General features: G+C 41.6%; 1 protein-coding gene across 4 annotated transcripts in view; it reads left to right on the forward strand.

Annotated features, from left to right (window-relative positions):
* kdm6a (lysine (K)-specific demethylase 6A) overlaps nt 1–18,437 on the forward strand; it is a 107,830-nt gene that overhangs the window by 62,913 nt on the left and 26,480 nt on the right. For all 4 annotated transcript variants that reach the window (XM_088912873.1, XM_088912875.1, XM_088912874.1 and 1 more), the window contains 5 exons: nt 767–887; nt 11,747–11,801; nt 12,549–12,583; nt 14,484–14,577; nt 17,002–17,128. In XM_088912873.1, coding sequence (XP_088768999.1) covers nt 767–887; nt 11,747–11,801; nt 12,549–12,583; nt 14,484–14,577; nt 17,002–17,128 — 432 coding nt within the window. The remainder of the gene's footprint in view (nt 1–766; nt 888–11,746; nt 11,802–12,548; nt 12,584–14,483; nt 14,578–17,001; nt 17,129–18,437) is intronic.

Consider the following 18,437-nt stretch of genomic DNA (forward strand, 5'->3'; position numbering starts at 1 on the left):
AGTGAGTGTAACATTTTTCTCCTCTGAGTGTCTGCATCAGGCCTTGCATTTTCCACATGGCTGTTACATGTAACATTTCTGTCTGGGTTTGCTCCATTGCCTTGCTGCTGGTATGGAATGCGATTTGTGTGGCAGGACTTTGGAAGTGTGGAACAGTAAGTTAGGAGCCTGGATATATGACCTCAAGAAACAGCTATGTGGGTGGAAGATCTCACTGGGTGGTTGCAGGTTCAAATCCCAAAAGTGGGGTGTGTTACTGTTGTGTCCTGAGCCAAGGTATGGCACTCGTGCCGATTCCAATCTACGGACTGCACCGGTGCCTCGTTGTATCAAATAAATAATTTTGGACTAAGCTGTTGACCACATCATAAAAATGATAATGATGATATTAAGTGAGGTAATTATCTGCCAGCCTGTTCTTTGAGACTTGGGTTCACCCAGCTCTGTTAACTGGTCCTTCACAAGAAGTCTCAAATCTTTGTCTCCTCTGCTGTGGCTCTTGTTGCCTTCTGGGATTTGTCCCGGCTGATGCCTCACAACTCCAACGGGATGTTAGAGATTTTAGGAAAGAAGAAGGGTGCAGAATCACTGCAGTGAAGGTTTGAAGTTTCAAATGATTCTGATGCTTACAGCCTCCAGATGAGCCATTTAGTGTACCTTGGATTTAAACAGACTACTGGATCTGATGGTTTCCGTGTTGCTAATAACAGCGTTTTGTCTTGAATATTGCCAAATATCTAACTTGTTATTTCTGTCTTTGTCATAGGGCGATTAAAGCATTTCAGGAGGTGCTTTACATCGACCCCAGCTTTTCCCGGGCCAAGGAAATTCATTTACGACTTGGGCTGATGTTCAAAGTTAACACAGACTACGAGTCAAGTCTAAAGGTAGGGATCTGGGTGTCTTCCTTGGCAGTTGCACAGCTGAAACCGCACAGCTGCATTCCTGGTTGTCCTGCTGTCTGGGTAAAGCTGGTTTGTCACTTCTGCACCAAGGGAATTGCACAACAGTCTAAATGGACATCAGACTCGCAGGCAGAATTCCCAAAATGAGTCTCCAGTGTGTGTTTCAGCTTGTTTAAAAACCATATGCTTAAACTCTCTTTACTCAGGGTATGTAATTGATTTTTTGCCTCCGTCATGATGTGAAGTATAATTTCAATTTTCTTATTAAGCCAGGCTGGAGCCAAAGTAAACAGATGGTCCCCAAATCCATACAGCAAATAAGATGCAAACTTCCATGTCAGAAATCTCTAAAGGACAAGGAAATAATTTTTATTTTTTTAATATGCATTGCAAGAATTGTGCTTTACTCTTTTTTTTCCAATAATACAGAAAGGAAGAGTTTCCTTGTCCATGTGTTTTAAGATATGCATAAGTCCTAATATGCTTACATTTTTATCAGTACACTATTTTTGTTCTAAAATCACTGTTAGTATTTTTTTCTTTAACCCATTCTCAGCTCCATAACCATTGTGAAGCTTGAATTTGTGTTAAAGAATTGTCTAAAGAGGATGACATATAGACCTTAACAATCCCCATGAGTTGATAATTACAGTTTTGGATGTATATTTGGATTTTGGACAAAAAAGATATATTCAAGTGAAGATACTGTTGTGCATATCTTTGGCCTCAGACTAGCGCAGTCTAGCCAAGGACTCTGTGGAGAGCAGAGAGTGAGGGACTGTAGCTGGAACTGGTCATTCCAAACTAGGAAGGACAAATAACCAGATAACTGTTCAGTCCTGGTCCTGGAGGGCTGGTGTCTGCAGGTGTTCATTCCAGCTCAAGTCTAAAAACTCACTTAGGGCACTTTTTTTTATTTTAAACTTTTGTAACATTTGTAACATAACTGAAGCTATTCAAGCATTGATTTCCCTTGTATGTGTATACATGATAAAGATCAGGGAGTCCAAACACACCTGATGGTCTTTGCTTTTGTTTCAGCCATTTTGTTGAAGCCTTGAAGAAATAAGCAGGATGATTTCTGTTTTCTGCTCAAAAGTCAGCGATCTCGGGATCCTTTTGAAGCGCAACAGTTAAATGGCGATTTGTGATATTTTCAGAAACTGAAAAAAAGAGCTTAGATATTGGGTCAGTTAAGGCTTCCGTTATAGCCCTGAGAGCTCAGCTGGAATGAAAACCAGTATGCTATTCCACTCTTGCAATACAGATAGTCTCCCTTACATTGGGTGCAAAGAAATGTGGGATCAGGGGAAGATTTTGAAGGGTTGAATACAATGTGATCCTCATGATGCAGATCAGTCTTTTCTGATGTTCCAGCTACCAATTGCACACCTGGGAGCACTCGAGCAGTTTGTTCCTTTTTGCATAATTTTCCACTGGGTTATTGTTAACATTGCACTGGGGCTCACTTGCATCAGTGCATCCAGGTTCTCGTTGCTTGGGTGTCCAGTTACGGTCCTGCAAGGCCAGTGTGCCTGTAGGTTGTTCTTTTAAAGCAGAAGCAGCTGAAGAGCTGGGAGAAGCTGATAAGTCGGTCCAGTTAAACCAGTAACCAGCTGGTTTAGCTCAGAGATGAGTAGGAATGAAAACCTGCAGATACACCGGCTCTCAAGAGCCAGGATTGGATGGCCCTGTCTAGTGTCACACAACCCTAACTGTTTGATAATACGTGAAGTGAGGATATTTATATACTGGGAGAGACTCACCTGTTCAGGGATGCAAAGATCTTAGAGTATCTATGGATTACAGTGAATATCAGTATTGTTTGATCTGAGGTTTGCCCGGGTAATCATTCTGAATGTTGAACTGCACCGTACACACGTAGCTCAAGTACAAGGTCAGTATTTGTATGTTTTTTTTAGTTAGTAGGTTCTGGCTGAACATTCCTTTCCAAATGTTTCCATGGCACAAAGCAGTTTAATTACCATATACACGGCATGATTGTTGGAAGAGTATTAATTGTGGATTTGGAGCTCTTACAAAAGTTTTTCTTCTCATCACAACATTAGAAGGAATGTTTCCATTTCCATAGGTGGGTAGTGATTTGTGGATCTTCACAAGAATTATCTTAGAAGCTACATCACCATATCATAGTGTGTGCTGAATGCAGCTTGCAAGTCCAACCGCATGATGTACTGTATCTTTAGGAGTCCCTAGTTGGATAATCCCTTGTTCCTGCAGCTTTTACACTTACCATATGTTTAAGTATACAGTAGGTATAGGGTTAAGATTAGGGTATGAGGTCAAAGTTACAAAACAGCTAAGGTACTGCAGATATCTTGGATAATGTGAGCGTTTTTCAGGCAGAAGTTATAGTTTTGTTTGTTGTAAACTGAGCTGGTCTTTCTTCGAGTGTGACTTCTTGATTTTGTGACCTTGGGTCCTTGGTCTGGTAAATGGTGGCGAACGCAGTGAACAGAGCACTCTAGATAGAGCAGAGCACATCTTCCAGAGCAAAGCAATGAGAGAGGACATGACATTCAGACGGATTTCAGACATGCGCTTTGCAGTTGTTAGCCAACTCACTTCGCATGTCCCCTCCCACCTATTGTGGTCAGGCCTCGGGAAATTGACCATCAATACAGAGCTCTTCGGCAGAAAAATTTGTACAGCAATTTGTGACACTGCTTATTGAACACGCCCCTGGCTTAATACGTGGGACTCGGAACAACAGTACAATACTGTTAATGCATATCAGGTCAGTTTTCAAAACTGGCTTGTAATATTTACTTTGCACGGCCTTGTGGATTCTTGCCACCGTGAAAGTGATATCATGCACGCAGAGCTACCATCTGGCTGGACGAGCTAAATATGGTTACAAAAAGAAACGGAGGCTGGAGTTGTTACAACTTTGCTTTCTTCTCTGCATTCTCCTGGAAGACCACGAGATCAATGATGAGCGGTACTGTGGCAATCCTGCAAAATCATAGTCTGACAGTAATAATAACAGCCTTTCTTTCACAAAATCAATGGTCAAAACCAAATTCTCAATTTCACGTATGACCTGGAGGCTCATTTATAAAGCACAACAGTTTAGTAGAGTTATTTAAGTGATGTACTTTTCTCTTATATGGTAGAGTATTATCCAGGCCCTCAGCTTTCTGATTACAAATCCAGAACACTAATTACTTCATGTTTTTGTTCCCCAAACAAATTTATTTAAATTTAAATAGCGAGCAAAACCATTACCCCCGCCCTAACTTTGCTACCCCCTAAAATCTTCCTACCAGAAGTCTCCAGAAGCTAGATCAAGTGAAACTGGTTGGCATGTATTTTAATAAAGACCTGTTGCCAATGAGGAACAAGGCAGTAATATAGTTTTTCATGTGCTGTTTTCGATTGTTACATTTGCCAAATGGAGCTCTAACCCGAATTTGCAAAGGATTTAGATAAATATAAATGTTCATGTTGAAAACTCCAGTCTGCTGCTTTGGTGATCAGAGGTGATTGGTAGTGTGCTTACAGGTCATCTTTCAATAAAGCAGATCTTCATTACAGCTGGGGTGTGGGGAAAAAAAGCTTAGGGTTTTGTGCAGTTTATAGAAAAACTGTTTTCCCTGAGCTTTCACATGCAGAAATCTGCATTTCAAATGGTGTGCTCTTTTACTGTGGAGTTTACCCAAGATACTCTAAGTAGACTTTAATTTGTTCTGCAGACAATAGGGATTGGGGGCTATGAATTTTGCATTGTACCCAGCAATGTTCCCTCTATTTTTTTTCCTGCTGAACGGATGACTTAATCTGAGCGGCGTAAAAAAAGCTTTAGTGCGGGATGCACAGGGCTTCAAACGGAGAGAACTCGGTGATCGACTTGAAAAGACCAAAGGCAAGGCACAAGGGGCATAATGACATGTATTGCTGTTGCTCATTTTGTGAAAGTTTGCAGTAGTTTGCCAGCTAAACTAGAGGAAATACCTACAATATGTAGTTTCAATAAACATTTTGAAGTACTACCCATTGAGCAGACCGATAATTTGTGTTAGAAAATTATTTTACGACTCCCATGAAGGCCTACTTGTTTTGCCACATTATCAAAATTTTTGATTGTTTGCTGTTCAGGAATGTCATTAATTATGTGTGAGCCGCACCCCCCGAATGATAAAACTTTTATGAAGTTCTTGAATTCCATTTACAATGTGCAAATGTTTATTTTCTGATATTTAGTTTGATGTTTGTTCAACAGTTGATGTGAATTGCAATAAACCGCTTACTTATGTACTTAGTATTGTGCACGCTCATGCAAACAGTTTGACTATGGACCTTTTTTATTCAGAACGTTGCAACTACAATGCAAATCATGTATTGCATATCTTTAACTTCGACGGTTCACTAATCACTATAGAAACTAGTCAATAGTCAATATGTCACTGAAAATTCTAGAAGTTTTCACTTCTATCCTACCAACTGAAGTTTTAAAACTCGTGCAACCTCATTGATCAGTTATCATTTCTGGCATCTGTCTTTCTTCAATGACAACCATCGTGTGTACACCTTGTCGAGACGAATATTCTGTCCATTGCTTTTTTTGGTACGATTTAATCCTCATGAGCATGTCTAACTTTGAGACTTTGTTTTTATAATGTTTATCAGACTGAATCCAAGTTCACAATCTGCACTTGATGCAAGAAAGGTGGCAGTTCAATACGGCTCAAATATACAATTGTCTCAACACGGTGCCTCACAATGACGCTACACATTATAAACAGGAAAGGATGAAAGCATAATATAGTGCGCTTACTTATCTCAAAGACCGTGAATAAGTAAGACTAGAGCCACAACCGTAGATACGCGTGAAGGTCAACATTAACGGGAAAATGCCAACATTCACAATCGCAGTCACATTTTTTTCCCGCGCCATAAAATTCCTGTTTGCTGCACTGCAGTTTAAAAAAAGGTACACAGCCGTGCACCTTAGAGGGAACAGTGGTACCCAGTCTTTCATGACTAGGAGAAGAGGCCAATGTCCTATATATCATCCAGGTGTTTAATCTGCACAAGTCCTGTAACTTCGAGGGCCAGCATGTTGCATACTTGCTGACGGGCACTGCCTAAATGCTGGGATCCGCTTTGCAGCGGTTCAGCATTCGAGTGCTCAGCACCTTGCCCCTGAGAGTACACAAGTGCGTAGGAGGCAGCCTGTTTCCAGATTGCCCCCAGTTTGTGCCTGCACCCTCGGGAGGCAACATACAGATGCAAGAGCAACTTCATCTCGGAGTAGGGGAAGACGTGGTGGACCACCTCCAAGATTTTATATAGTCTTCCACACAGTGGCAGACAGCAGTGGTGTGCATGTCGGTGAGCCCCGGCCTAGTTAAATAATTCCTCACACTTATCTAGCACTTGTCTGGACACACCACTCAAAGCGCTTTACAGGTAATGGAGACTCCCCTCCACCAACCAGTGTGTAGCCCTCACCTGAATGATGCGATGGCAGCCATGGTGCGCCTGTATTCTCACCACACACCAGCTCTCAGTGGGGGGGAGAGCAGAGTGATGAAGCCAGTTCAGAGATGGGGATTATTAGGAGGTCATGATTGGTAAGGGCCAATGGGAAACTTGACCAGGATGCTGGGGTAACACCCCTAATCTTTGCAGGAAATGCCCTAGGATTTTTAATGATCACAAAGAGTCAGGACCTCGATTTAACTTCCCATCCGAAGGACGGCACCTTTTTACAGTATAGTGTCCCCGTCACTATACTGGGGCATTAGGACTCGCACAGACCGCAGGGTGAGCGCCCCCTGCTGGCCCCACTAACACCTCTTCTAGCAGCATGCTTAGTTTTTCCCAGGAGGTTTCCCATCCAGGTACTGACCAGACTCACACCTGCTGAACTTCAGTGGGCTGCCAGTTGTGAGCTGCAGGGTCATATGGCAGCTGACTTGCTCACCAGGAGGAGGAAGAGCCAAGGTGCCGTAGGTGACTGGGGTCAGGAGGAATGTGACTTTGGGAGTCTGACACCGGCATCATCCATGCCTGGCTATATGCGACTACAACAGTGCCTTAAAGACACCTGTTCCTATTGCATCATCTCCAGCTCACTCAGACTCCTCTCCCTGTCCCTCCTGCTCCTGAAAGATAAAGCAGCACATGTCGATCGGAAGGGCAGCTGCCAGGGGAGCTGCACTACCGCTGTGTTTTATGCAGTGTGCAGATATTTTTCCGTTACATTCAGCAATCGACGACATAAGCCAGGGAAATCAGATCTCTTAGCACAAAAGATCTTTGAACCTACCAAGATATAAGCAGGCTTTGTCATACAGGCAAAAAGCATGCAGTGCCAACTGCAAAGCACGCAGGACATGAGCCCTCAGCTTCTACTCTTAGTGGAGGCGGTCATTCAAATACAGGTAATGGCTGGACTTGGTGTGCATACATTCATAGCAATTATGTTAATGACAGTCTAAAAATACTCTGTCGTCCTGTTTTATGTAATGTGGGAGGAAAGGGTTGCTGATCTGTCAGAACTCATACAAGCTGTCCAGTAGTGTGGTCTGCATCAGCCCGGCCTGGTGCTTCTTGCTGTGGAAGTGTCCCAGAAGCTGCCTGCACTGGGACTGGGTCCGCAGCGCAGCCCTGTTCCTCCAGAGGAGGAGGAGATCTGTGCTGTGCTGCGCAGGAGGACCCTGGGGAGCGTGGTAATCAGTTGATCCAGCTGCACGTGCGGCACGTCCTCCTCCTGCCCCCTGTAACAAGCCCGGCGAATGGAGCGCTGGCTGCCTGCCAGCTCTTTGATTGCGCATGGCTTTCCGTGTCCTAGTTATCTGAACAAAGAGACAGTTCTGAGAAACGGGCGCACACAGTACCGCTCGGGAAAGTATGCAGGAGCCAGGCTTGGTTTTAGTTTTTTTTTCTCCTAAATGAAATGGGCCCCATTTATTTTTGTATCTTGGGGTGAGTCAAGCCTCTTGCTCGCCTTCTGGTAAGTTTTTGTACCGGGGGGGAGAAAATGAAAGGTGAAGGTGTCAGGTGGATTGATGTACACAGAGCAGTCTGGCTGGGTACAGACCGTGTGCATGGTAGTAAAGTAGTTGAATGTTTTACAGCAGCTAATAGGGGGATCTCGGAATGTCCAGTTTTCTTCTGTGGTGGAAAATGTTTCTTATAATCTCCAGTCTTCAACTGTCAGCACATATCCGAGAAGCTGTCGTTTTATTTCTTCTGCTCATGTTTCCCATTCGGCCAGAGGGTAACCATCTACAAAGCGAGATGGCCGAGTTCTTCAAACCAGAGATTTAAGTCGGGGAGGATGTCTCTTGAGAGCCGAGTTTGTTGTCCTCCTGTGTATAGTGCAGCACAATTGAAATTCTGTAAGGTGGTGGTGCTGTTTTTCATGCGAGACTGGTATTGCTTGATTTTTCGTGCTTGAGCTCTCTCTCCCCCTCTCTCATTTTCATGCAGTAGAAGTGCTAGGAACTGCTCTTATGCAGGAATGGAGTCCGTGTTGAATAGACTGTCTGCCTGCAGGTATTGTATGTCATCTGTGAACTGCAGCAGTCTCCTGATTAGCAATCGCTGAAAAGCAGAAGCCAAAAATCCTGCTGCAATATCTGACTAGCAGACGGGCGATAATCAAGCTGATGTAGGATGCGGTGTTGTACGGGGAAACCTATTTACATCTGGTAATGTGATATCTTGCTTATTTTTTTGAGGTGGCCTATTAAACTAACCTCACACCTTTGTAGCTGTGAAATTTCACTGCAGTAAAAGGTTTGATATGGAGAGATTCAGTCCTGTGGCTGACACTGTTTTGCAGTTTCTCATTTTTGTTTTCATCTGAGCACTGATCTGGATATGCATCGATTGTGGGTTGTCTTGCCCTTTAAATGTGCTCGTTTAAAAAGGTGCATGTTCTGCTAAGATGGACAGCTGACCTCCTTCTGTGTAGAGTTTTCTTCTAATTATAGCTGCAATAGAGATTATTTCAGGTTGTGGTTGTAACGAGATTATGCAGTAGAAGATTGTGAGCTGAACATTTTTGAAAGGTTTCCTATTTCTTTAAGTGACATTGCTTGTGAATTCTTATTTGACTTAGTTCATTATCACCTCAGCTGTATTTATGAAATGATCTTATTGCTGCTGTTGCTTTTTCCTGGAGAAAAAAAGTCTGCTTTTTTGAGAACAGGTGTCTACAGCTTGATGTTGAACACCAGGTGATCGAAGGCAGACTAGTAGACAGAGGTTGGGACTGGGTTTTCTGGGTTCAGTTTTTGTTGTCTTCATGAGGCTATTATTGAAATTTCATTTGGAAAGCTATTATTGTAAAGTCGAATATTGTACATGTTAAAACCATTATAAATGGAGAACCATTTTTTTGAAATCTTTGTTTCAACTACACAATATAATACATGCAGCCATCTTTTCCTATTGGTGTTGATCTGGTTGACTATACGCAGGTCTAATTTCCAGATTTTGTGAATAAACATTTATTGCAGTTACAGTCATTTAAATTGTGGGGGGAGTGCATTCTACCGTTCAATGATTGAGCTTTTGAGTAGAGCTATGAAACTCAGGAAAAACTCATTGCCTTCCAGTAGGATTTTGCTTAACTCATGATCAGAACTGTGACCTTGTTAGATAACGGGCATATAAGGATTTTCTCTCTGTTCCAGTGGGTGTTTTAAAAGCCTGCAGTGACATTGCATGATAGGAAAGTACTGTAAATCTTTAATGGGGTACTTAATGAATAATATGAAATAATACAGAAAAAAATCAATTTTCTCATTTCAAGAAGGAAAACAACCGGGCACAAAAAAGGTTCTCAGGGCACAATCCTGTACGCTGGCCCATTAGCCCGCTGTGTCTGGTTTCTCCTGTGGACAGACCAGGAGCAGACCAGCTGATCTTCAGCTGGCTGAGTGCAGATAGTGCTGACGTGGCCCTAGTGGCCTGCATACAGCCTCCTTGGGCTTGTGGCCTGTTGACCTTAGCGACAACACTTAAGGTTTCAACTGAGGGCAAAGTTCAGCTATGAACGCTGCGACTTGTGGTTTATTTACAGTTCACCAAGGAAGGTTAGACACTGAAGCAGCATGGTTCCTGAAGTGATAGGATCTCCTTTTAGGTGAAGATCTCAAAGCCTGCAGTGGGTTTGAGATCTGCGGCCACGACTTGGCTAATATCCAGCGACTGTAGTCATTTGGAGAGCGAGCCAGATTAAGCTGAACGCGCCACAGCGCCCTGCAGAGTCTGCCTTGCTGATATGCATTGCCTGTGGCCTGCACTCTGCAGAGGCTCCCTTTCTGTGTGAACGCTGGATCTGTCCTCTACTGCGCTGTAGGAGCGGTGGGGTTTGGAGTGTGAAAAAGAAACCTGACCTGACCGTACGAGGTTCAGAAGAGTGTGGTCATGTTATCAGCCTTTCCATGCAGAACCAGGGGGCATACTGCTGGTCTAGGTGCACCTTTCTGTTTCTTTTGAAACAAAAATGACCTTTAAAAAAGTAAAATTCACATTGCTATCCTTGTTTACATTAGCATCTTTCCTCACTCCACTCCAGGACCAGATCTGCAGGTCAGACCAAGCTGAATGTCCTCGACTTTTCTTTTTTTTCCTGCCCGGAACAGAGCCTTAGTCTTATTCACAGCAGCAGTGTGTGTTAAGCTACAGTAAAATTCCATTGCGTTTCTGTGCCTGTGAGGAGCACAACAAATCTGTTTTTCAATATTAAATTGATTTAGAATAATGTGAGCAAAGACCTTTTGTCTTGCCTTTAAAGGTCATTACACCACTTATAAGCACCTTTCACTTGGAGCAAATGTATTTTCATGGTTGAGCATCTTTTTCTTTAAAACAAAAAAAACTTAAGGCTCTGCGCCGTACTTTAGGCTATGGTATCATGTTAAATGGTTCGGTTGTGTTCCTGATGGAGTGGTTTCTGTGGTCATGGATAGCGGAAATGTGTAGGTGCATATCTCGGGCGAAATATCCAGTGAGCTGTATCAAGTCAGTCTGAAGGAAGTATGCCTTTAAATTAGAAGGAATAGCTCCACTTCCATAAGCGGCAGTGTGATCCAGCCAAATTATAATGGGACACAGCACTCTGTGGTCACCCTGTACTGTAACACAAGATCAGTAGGGAGGCTCCTTGTCTCTTCTTTCACCTCTAAGAAAACAATCAGCGTTGCTCATCTCCTTTAGCTTCCTGGAAGCATCTTGAAGACCTCTTGAAAACATTGGCTGTGGACCCATCACAAATCAGATTTCGGAAATAGGTGAAGCTGTTCGACCGTCTTGGTCACCCCATACCTTTTATCTTCATTCTCCAAAAAAACACCGGTGGAGACGGACTTGTCTAAGTCTCCTGTCGAGTTCAAATCATGGCCTGTGCCAGTTCCATGTTTCTGCGCGCCTTCCCTCAGGCCTGTATCTAGTTAGATTCATTTCCTTCTCTGACATCTTGCACTCTGTAATGACCACTCTTGAAAAAGAGCAATCCCAAAGTGTTTTCTTTACCGAAATACTTGAAGTCTTTACCTTAATTATTATACACATCAACCTAAACAAATGTATTTGCATATGAAGTATATTTTCCATTAAACTTTCTTATACCTATTTATTTCTGGGTTCGTATGAAAGCTGTTGTTTTGTGAAGGAAGGAAATATGCTTGAATCAAATTTTCATGTATTCATTTTTCAGTGGGTGTTTTGTGGGGGTAGACAGCTTTCATGTGAGTTGTTGCTAACAGGTTGTTTCCCTTTTTTAAAGCAGACTGTACCATTCTCGATTGCGACACCATTTTTAATCCTGTGTAATTGTGGAACATTTTGCTTTTTTACAGCACTTTCAGCTGGCTTTGATTGACTCAAATCCCTGCACTTTGTCCAAAGCTGAAAGTAAGTTCCATGAAAAAAAAACTATCAAACCAATTACTTTACCATAGGCGGTATGAAATGAACAAATACAACCTTTTTGACACTCAATAATAAAAAAAATAATCGCTAGTTTTTTTTGATACAGCACGAAAAGTGTATGCAGAGAGATTTATTTTGAAGGAGCTTGTAATTTCCTTGTATAGCTTTGTAACATTTGCCTGAGAGGCTGGTTGCCAAGGAAACGCCAGAACCCAATCTAGTCAAGTGTTTATGAACTGGCATTTCAAACCAAACACAGTACTTAAAAAGTAAACATGGATTTTGCATTTGGTGTTTCGTCCAAAAAATAGAACTCTGCTTTAACAAAATAGCAGATTTAAGTAAAGATGTGATATGGAGTGCTTTAGTTTTTTTGTATGCAAGTGAATTTATATGTTAATATTGTTGATTGTAACTTTAAGAACAATTTATAAAATGTTTGACAAAAATCTTTCTAATTGTAGATTCAGACCAGAGGCTATGCTTCTTTAGTCTCTCTAATCACTTATACTTCACTTATGTGAGAGACATAAGACCGCAAGTTTAAAGCTTTGCAACCAGCCCAGATAGGTCAAATGGCCTTGCCTCTGTATAATTTTCAATTAACAATTAAGGAAAGCCAGCTGTTTAATAAGGTTTGTGTGTTCTTTGTGCACATATTTAGTAGATTAATAACAGAAATGGAACTGAAAAGAGGTTTACTAAAGTGTCTTTTTCTTTCTTTTACAGTTCAGTTTCACATTGCTCATTTATATGAAATCCAGGTAAGTTTTCCATCGGTCATCTTGAATGTGGTAAGATGAAGTGCAAAATCTACCTGTATCTAAAAACCTGGTGAAAATGTTAACTCCATGTTGGGCAAAGTAAAACAATCTAGTTCTTTTGTTAGTCTAGACAATCTAGTCCTTATGTCATATGTTAGCTTCCATACTGAAGTGTGTTAAACTGCTTAGTGTTTTGTGTAATAGTGGTTAAATGGGTGTCAGTAAAGCCAAATGGAAGGAGGCCCATGTTTAATTGCCAATCCAAGAGTGGGTGGAAACTCGGAAGCTTTGCTGCCGCCCTCTCTTTCATAATGGGCAACTGAGGCACTGTTTAAAAGGAGAATTCAAGTGCTGGAAGTGGGACTGTTGAAATGTGAATAAAGGAACATGAGATGGTAACAGCATGAAGCGTTTTATGTACAACATGCAAATTAAATTGCTGCAGGACACTTCTGTTCCAAGGCACATATTATTTTAGGCAGGATGGTTCTCTAAGATGAATTAAAAAGCACAAGGAATTTTTTCCGAAGTTCAGAAAAGCATCTGTTATTCCCTCCTCCCCCTCTTTTTTTTAAAGTTAGCAGCAATTTGTCAGATGTTAGCTCCCATGCCGCCTGTCTCTTGGCGGTAATGGAGCTGTGAATAATTAACACGCAAGGGAGGCTGGTTCTTCGCTTTCCTTTGAATCCCAAAAGAGATTCATGGATTCTGCCTTTCTTAAAAAATGCTCCAGCATAGGTAGGTTAAAAACAGGAGGTTGGCTCAGACTAAGCCCTTTGAGTAAGAAAGCAGACTTCAGAAACTCGTTTCATTATGCTTAGCTTGCCTAGAGAAGGTCCCAGGTCACTAGAGAAATCTGTAGGTTTCTGTGAAGAATCGGGACATTTCTATCAAATAATTTTAGTAATGAAAGGCGAGAACTCTTCAAGTATACAAGTTTTCTGAGTATCAGTTACAAGGCCTTTTTTTCCAGTATGAGGGAAGCATTGTAATATTTATATGTGCCGAATGTAGTTTTTCTCTCTAGAGATCTCACTTGATTTTCTGGTGAGATGCGGTAGCTTCTTTTTTTAAAAAACATTTGAACATGTTAGATGTAGACTTGTACTGCACTCACAGCTTGACAAGGTGTTAGATTTATACGGTTAGCACAGTCAGGTCAGTCTGTTGTGGAAGGGTATGTGATCACAGACACGTTAATTTATTTCCTATTGATTATAGTTTGTTTCCAGAAGTATTCTAATTGGGAAAGGGGGAGGTGAGGTAGACCCATGTATTGCAGGGTAGGACAAATGATTTGCAGGATAATTGGTTTTCTTCAAGGTCAAAAGGCTCCTGCTTCTATCTGTTGCTGGAAGTCTTTCCATTCAACTTGATATCTTGTTTGGGACAAGCCAGGGACTGTTTACTTTGCGCTGCATTTACTTTTGCCTGTAAAAAGAGAGAGCAGATGCAGAGATCCTTCTAGATGATTTGTTTTTATTGCATGTATGCTCACAGACACAAAGGCCTTGTTACTTCGGGAATGGTTTACAGGGGACTGATAAGTTCTGCAATTGGGGAGTGGATTCAGTACGGTCCAGGTCATTTTTTAATGTCTTTTCTGTGTAATTCTGGTTAAGTAGCAGAAAGCCAAACAGCTTGTTGTCTGTCTCCCCAGGACTCCCAAATTTGTATCCCCTTCCCACCCTTTTGGGTCTGTCTCTTTCTTAAACCTCGGAGGCTCCTCTTGCTGTTTATGTTGCCATTTCCTCCTCTGGAGTAGCTTGAAACCCCAGACACAGTCATCTGTCTGAGTTTCTCCTGGGCTTCTTTATGTCCAGTTGAAGAGGGAGCTATAAAAAGCACAATTGCTCTCTGTCTGGCAAATAGTTTCTCCCTTTTTCTTCTCCGTTTGCAGAAAAAATACCGTGCTGCAAAAGAAGCTTATGAAAGCCTTTTGCAGACAGAAAATCTTCCTGCACAGGTGAAGGCAACTACTCTGCAACAATTAGGTAAGTTTTTTTTTCCTCTCCTCCTGTATTCCTCAAACCAGCAGTGGCAGTTGTCTGAGAAGTGCATGTGTGTGTTGGACAGTGAGCAGTTAACTGCTTCCTTATATTTTTGTTGTGTTTAAAGGTGTATATAATGCTTTTGAATGTTTCCTGAAGAGAATTAGCAGCTCCAGTACCTTTCATAAGCAAATATTTGTCCAGTTGGGATATCAACCATTTTATTTTTCAGAAGCCCTGTGAATCTTTTTTTACCATTGATATTTTCCCTCAAGAAAATCACCTCTTTAAATAACTGGGTGATAGGGCAGAAACCCAACAATTCTGTTAAGAGATACAACATCAACAGGTGGCTTCATTTTCATTTTAGCCACATCTCAACTAATAGACACGTGTGACTTCAGTCAGTTCAACTGAAATATGGCAGGAAGTCTATCCTAAAACATTTACACTAAAAGAGTAAACATTTGTTTCAGTCCAGCTCAAATTAGATGTCAATACTCTGCTATGGAAATGACTATCTCTAAACTTCATTAATTGTTAAACACAAATAAATTCTGGGCTGTGTTATTGAAACAGCAAATACAGGTATCCTTTGTTTTTGTGATGATTTGAAAGGAAAATGGGATTTCTTTAGGAATGCACTTTTGTTTTCTGTGCTGTTCATGAAACTTTGGCAAAGCTGATATGTGAAATGTCTGCATCGTGCACGGAATATGGTGGGGTGTTAAATGAGGACTTGCATGTCCAGACGGCAAAAACTCTCCTAAGAAAGTCAAGGAATGAAAGTCTTTCATACTCGATATGTACTTTTCTTTATCAAGCGATGTTGATTCAGAAGCAGTGGGTCTGGTTTCTTGTTTACCCTCACATAGGTGGTACTTATAGTACATTAAATCCAGCAACTCCTTTTTATACTTTTTATTTTTCATTGAGCTGTTAAGCTAATCATTATAAACTGTAGTGTGTTTAAATATTAGCCTTTAAAATAGAGCTGACTTGAGAAAGGATAGTGTTTATCTTTAAATTGCAAAATTCCTCTTGCAAGTGCTAAGATGTATAGCAAAGAGAACTATTAAATGTGATGGTACAAACAGTTCTGGACTTGTAAGATATTGTATCTTGCATTGTATATTGGATCCAGAAACCATTTAAGTTAGAATTTGCTCCTGACCATCAGCATATTTGCTGTTAAATGCTTTGATGGCAGTAGGTTCCTCTCCTGCCATCCTATCCTATCCATGCTACACTACGTAGCATGTAAAATTACAAAATCATGGTTTAAATACATGCTGTAAAAATAAAAATATAGACTTCCATCTGTGTCTGAAAAAATTCACCTCCCATTTTTTTCAATTAATTTACAAAGATTTTACGTCAAGTTAAGCGTTTTGTAACGCGGGCGCCTAAGAGGTTGAAGTTCGCAGACTGTCTGGCGGGGATGCGGCTGTGTGCCTCAGCCTTTGAACTCCACGCGTCACAGGTCCGAATTCTCATGTGTGGGTGCATCTTTGAGATGCCCTGTTGGATACTTAAGTTGAAAACAAAAGCATTTTAAGCAGAAAGCTCATCTAGATCTGTGTTCAGCCGTGGGTTATAGTACTGACTAATCTTAGTAGGAAATAGTTAATAGAATTTATAGACAGTCCTGATGCCGATGGATGTATAGAAATGCTTTGCATTTTAAAATAGCAACACAAAGTACTTTTTATTGTTATGAGTAAATCTTCAAGTTGTTCCCACTCTGTACTCTTGGCAGTGTTCCTTAATGGCTTTTCCCTCGGAGCCCTTCCAGATCTGCATGATGCAACAGCTCATTATTATCGTATTAGAGTAGAAAGGTACCCCCTCCCCCCCCTCCACCTCTCCAGACACACACGCCCCACAAAGCCTGCCTAGCCTTCTCAGCTCTTCTCTCCAAGTAGCTCACATTAGACAGCTGCCCTGTCATAAACCCATTTGCATGTTCTGTGGAATGGCCCCGGCTCGGCCGGTTTCCATGGAGACCTCGCTCGCGGCTGTTAGCCACAGGTGTTAGGAAGTTGAGCGAGGATCTCTGCGTTGGCTGCAGGCCGGGAGGAAGTGTTTTTTATCTGTTTCTGTCGGCTGAACCGGAGGCGGCGTCTTGTTTAGCCAGGGATTTCGGGTGGGACCTTTTGAAGACAGTGGTGTGAGCCCTCACCCCCTCCTCCCCATGTTTAGTTTGTGCTGAAGGTCCGCAAGCAGGAGAGAACCATTTGCTCCATCTGCAAGACCTCATGGCCCTGTCACAAGCCAGCTTGTGATTATCCACCCATCTGCCTTTTCCTGCTTGTGGGGTTTCTGAGGCTTCTGCTTTTCAGTGTTTTAATTTGTGGACTGATGGCTTTTTCCTTGCCAGTTTTTTATTGACCTCTTCCCTCCTGTGCTACGTTTCCGGCACTTCAGGTTGGATGTATCACACGGTGGATCAGCTGGGCGATAAAGCCAACAAGGAGAGCTACGCTATTCAGTGTCTGCAGAAGTCCTTAGAAGCCGATCCTAACTCTGGACAGTCGTGGTACTTCCTTGGCAGGTATGTTATGATGCATCTGGGTTCGTGCTCTGTGATCTGTATCTTTTAAAAGTCAGTTTGTACCAAGCACTCTTTTAATTGAAGGGCTGGTTGTGTTAATCTCTGCAGGAATTCTGTGTGGTTTAACAAGGTCTTGATAAATGTGCTATCGAAAATATTAAAATCATGCATGTACATTTTGAATGAAGCTGACTGTGAACTAATTGTACCCCTTCATAGAAGAAATGTACAAGTCTCTTTCCACTGGCTTTGGTATTTTTTTATACCTACCTGATGTACTGTGTTTAATATCTATCTAATATGTGCAAAAACAGCCAAAATATATTTTTTAAAACGCATCCATTTGTTGTCCTAGTATTACTCTGAATCCTGAAGATATTTAGAGAGAACTGGTTTCTTTCACCTGTTCTTTGGTTACTAATACAATTGTATGGTAGGTACTTGTATGTGCTTACATAGCTGTGATGTGGGTGTAATACAGTATGTAAACGGTTGAGCTGCTAGGTTCTATCACAATAGTAACTGCAGCATCTGCTTTAATTACAGTTAAGCTACAATGCTAGGTCACACTGTCCTATCTGCCCCGAGTTATAAACACTACTGAGTAAATGAATTCAAAGACTTAATGCTTATCAAAAGAGGCCTGCGTGTTTAAATTACATTTTGGAGTCCTAATATTTACATAAAATGGGTCTTTTCAGGACAATATATCTTTGACCGTGCCCATCCCTCACTAAGAGGGTTTTAATTTTTGTTGTATTTTCATTCTGAACTGCCACAGTTACTGTTGGCAGGTCTATGCTGATTTGAGAAATGGAGCAGGGGTGGGTGTGTGAGTCTCTAGTCTAACTGCTTAAGGGTTTGTTTTGACTTTTGAAACAGAACCCGAGGCAGGAGGTTTGTGAATCAGCACTCCGGGTCTAACTCAGTTAAGGCAATTTTTAAAGGGTGATTTTTTTTTTCTTGACACTAACAAGAACAATCTATTTGAGTGTGCTTACTGTGTGCAAATAGGATTTTACCCAGAACTGCCATAACCAACAAGCAAACCTGTAGCTCTGTTACTTTCTACACTTTCTCCAATCCTAGAGTGTAGAGCAGGAATATAAAACATGTTCCAGGCTTCATATTGAAGAGGAAATCAGAAACTAGCCAGGCTTTCTGTGACAATATTCCTTCATTTTGTTTACTTTCTTGCAGACTTGGTCTCTGCCTTCTACCCTTGTGTCCTAGTAGCAAGCTGACCCTATTTTCTACAGAAATATTACCCTTTCACCTCTCGCTCTGAGTAACAATGATTTAAAGGGAT

This window comes from Atractosteus spatula, chromosome 4 (genome assembly GCF_055471065.1).
Source record: "Atractosteus spatula isolate fAtrSpa1 chromosome 4, fAtrSpa1.hap1, whole genome shotgun sequence".
In the NCBI taxonomy this organism is placed as follows: Eukaryota; Metazoa; Chordata; class Actinopteri; order Semionotiformes; family Lepisosteidae; genus Atractosteus; species Atractosteus spatula.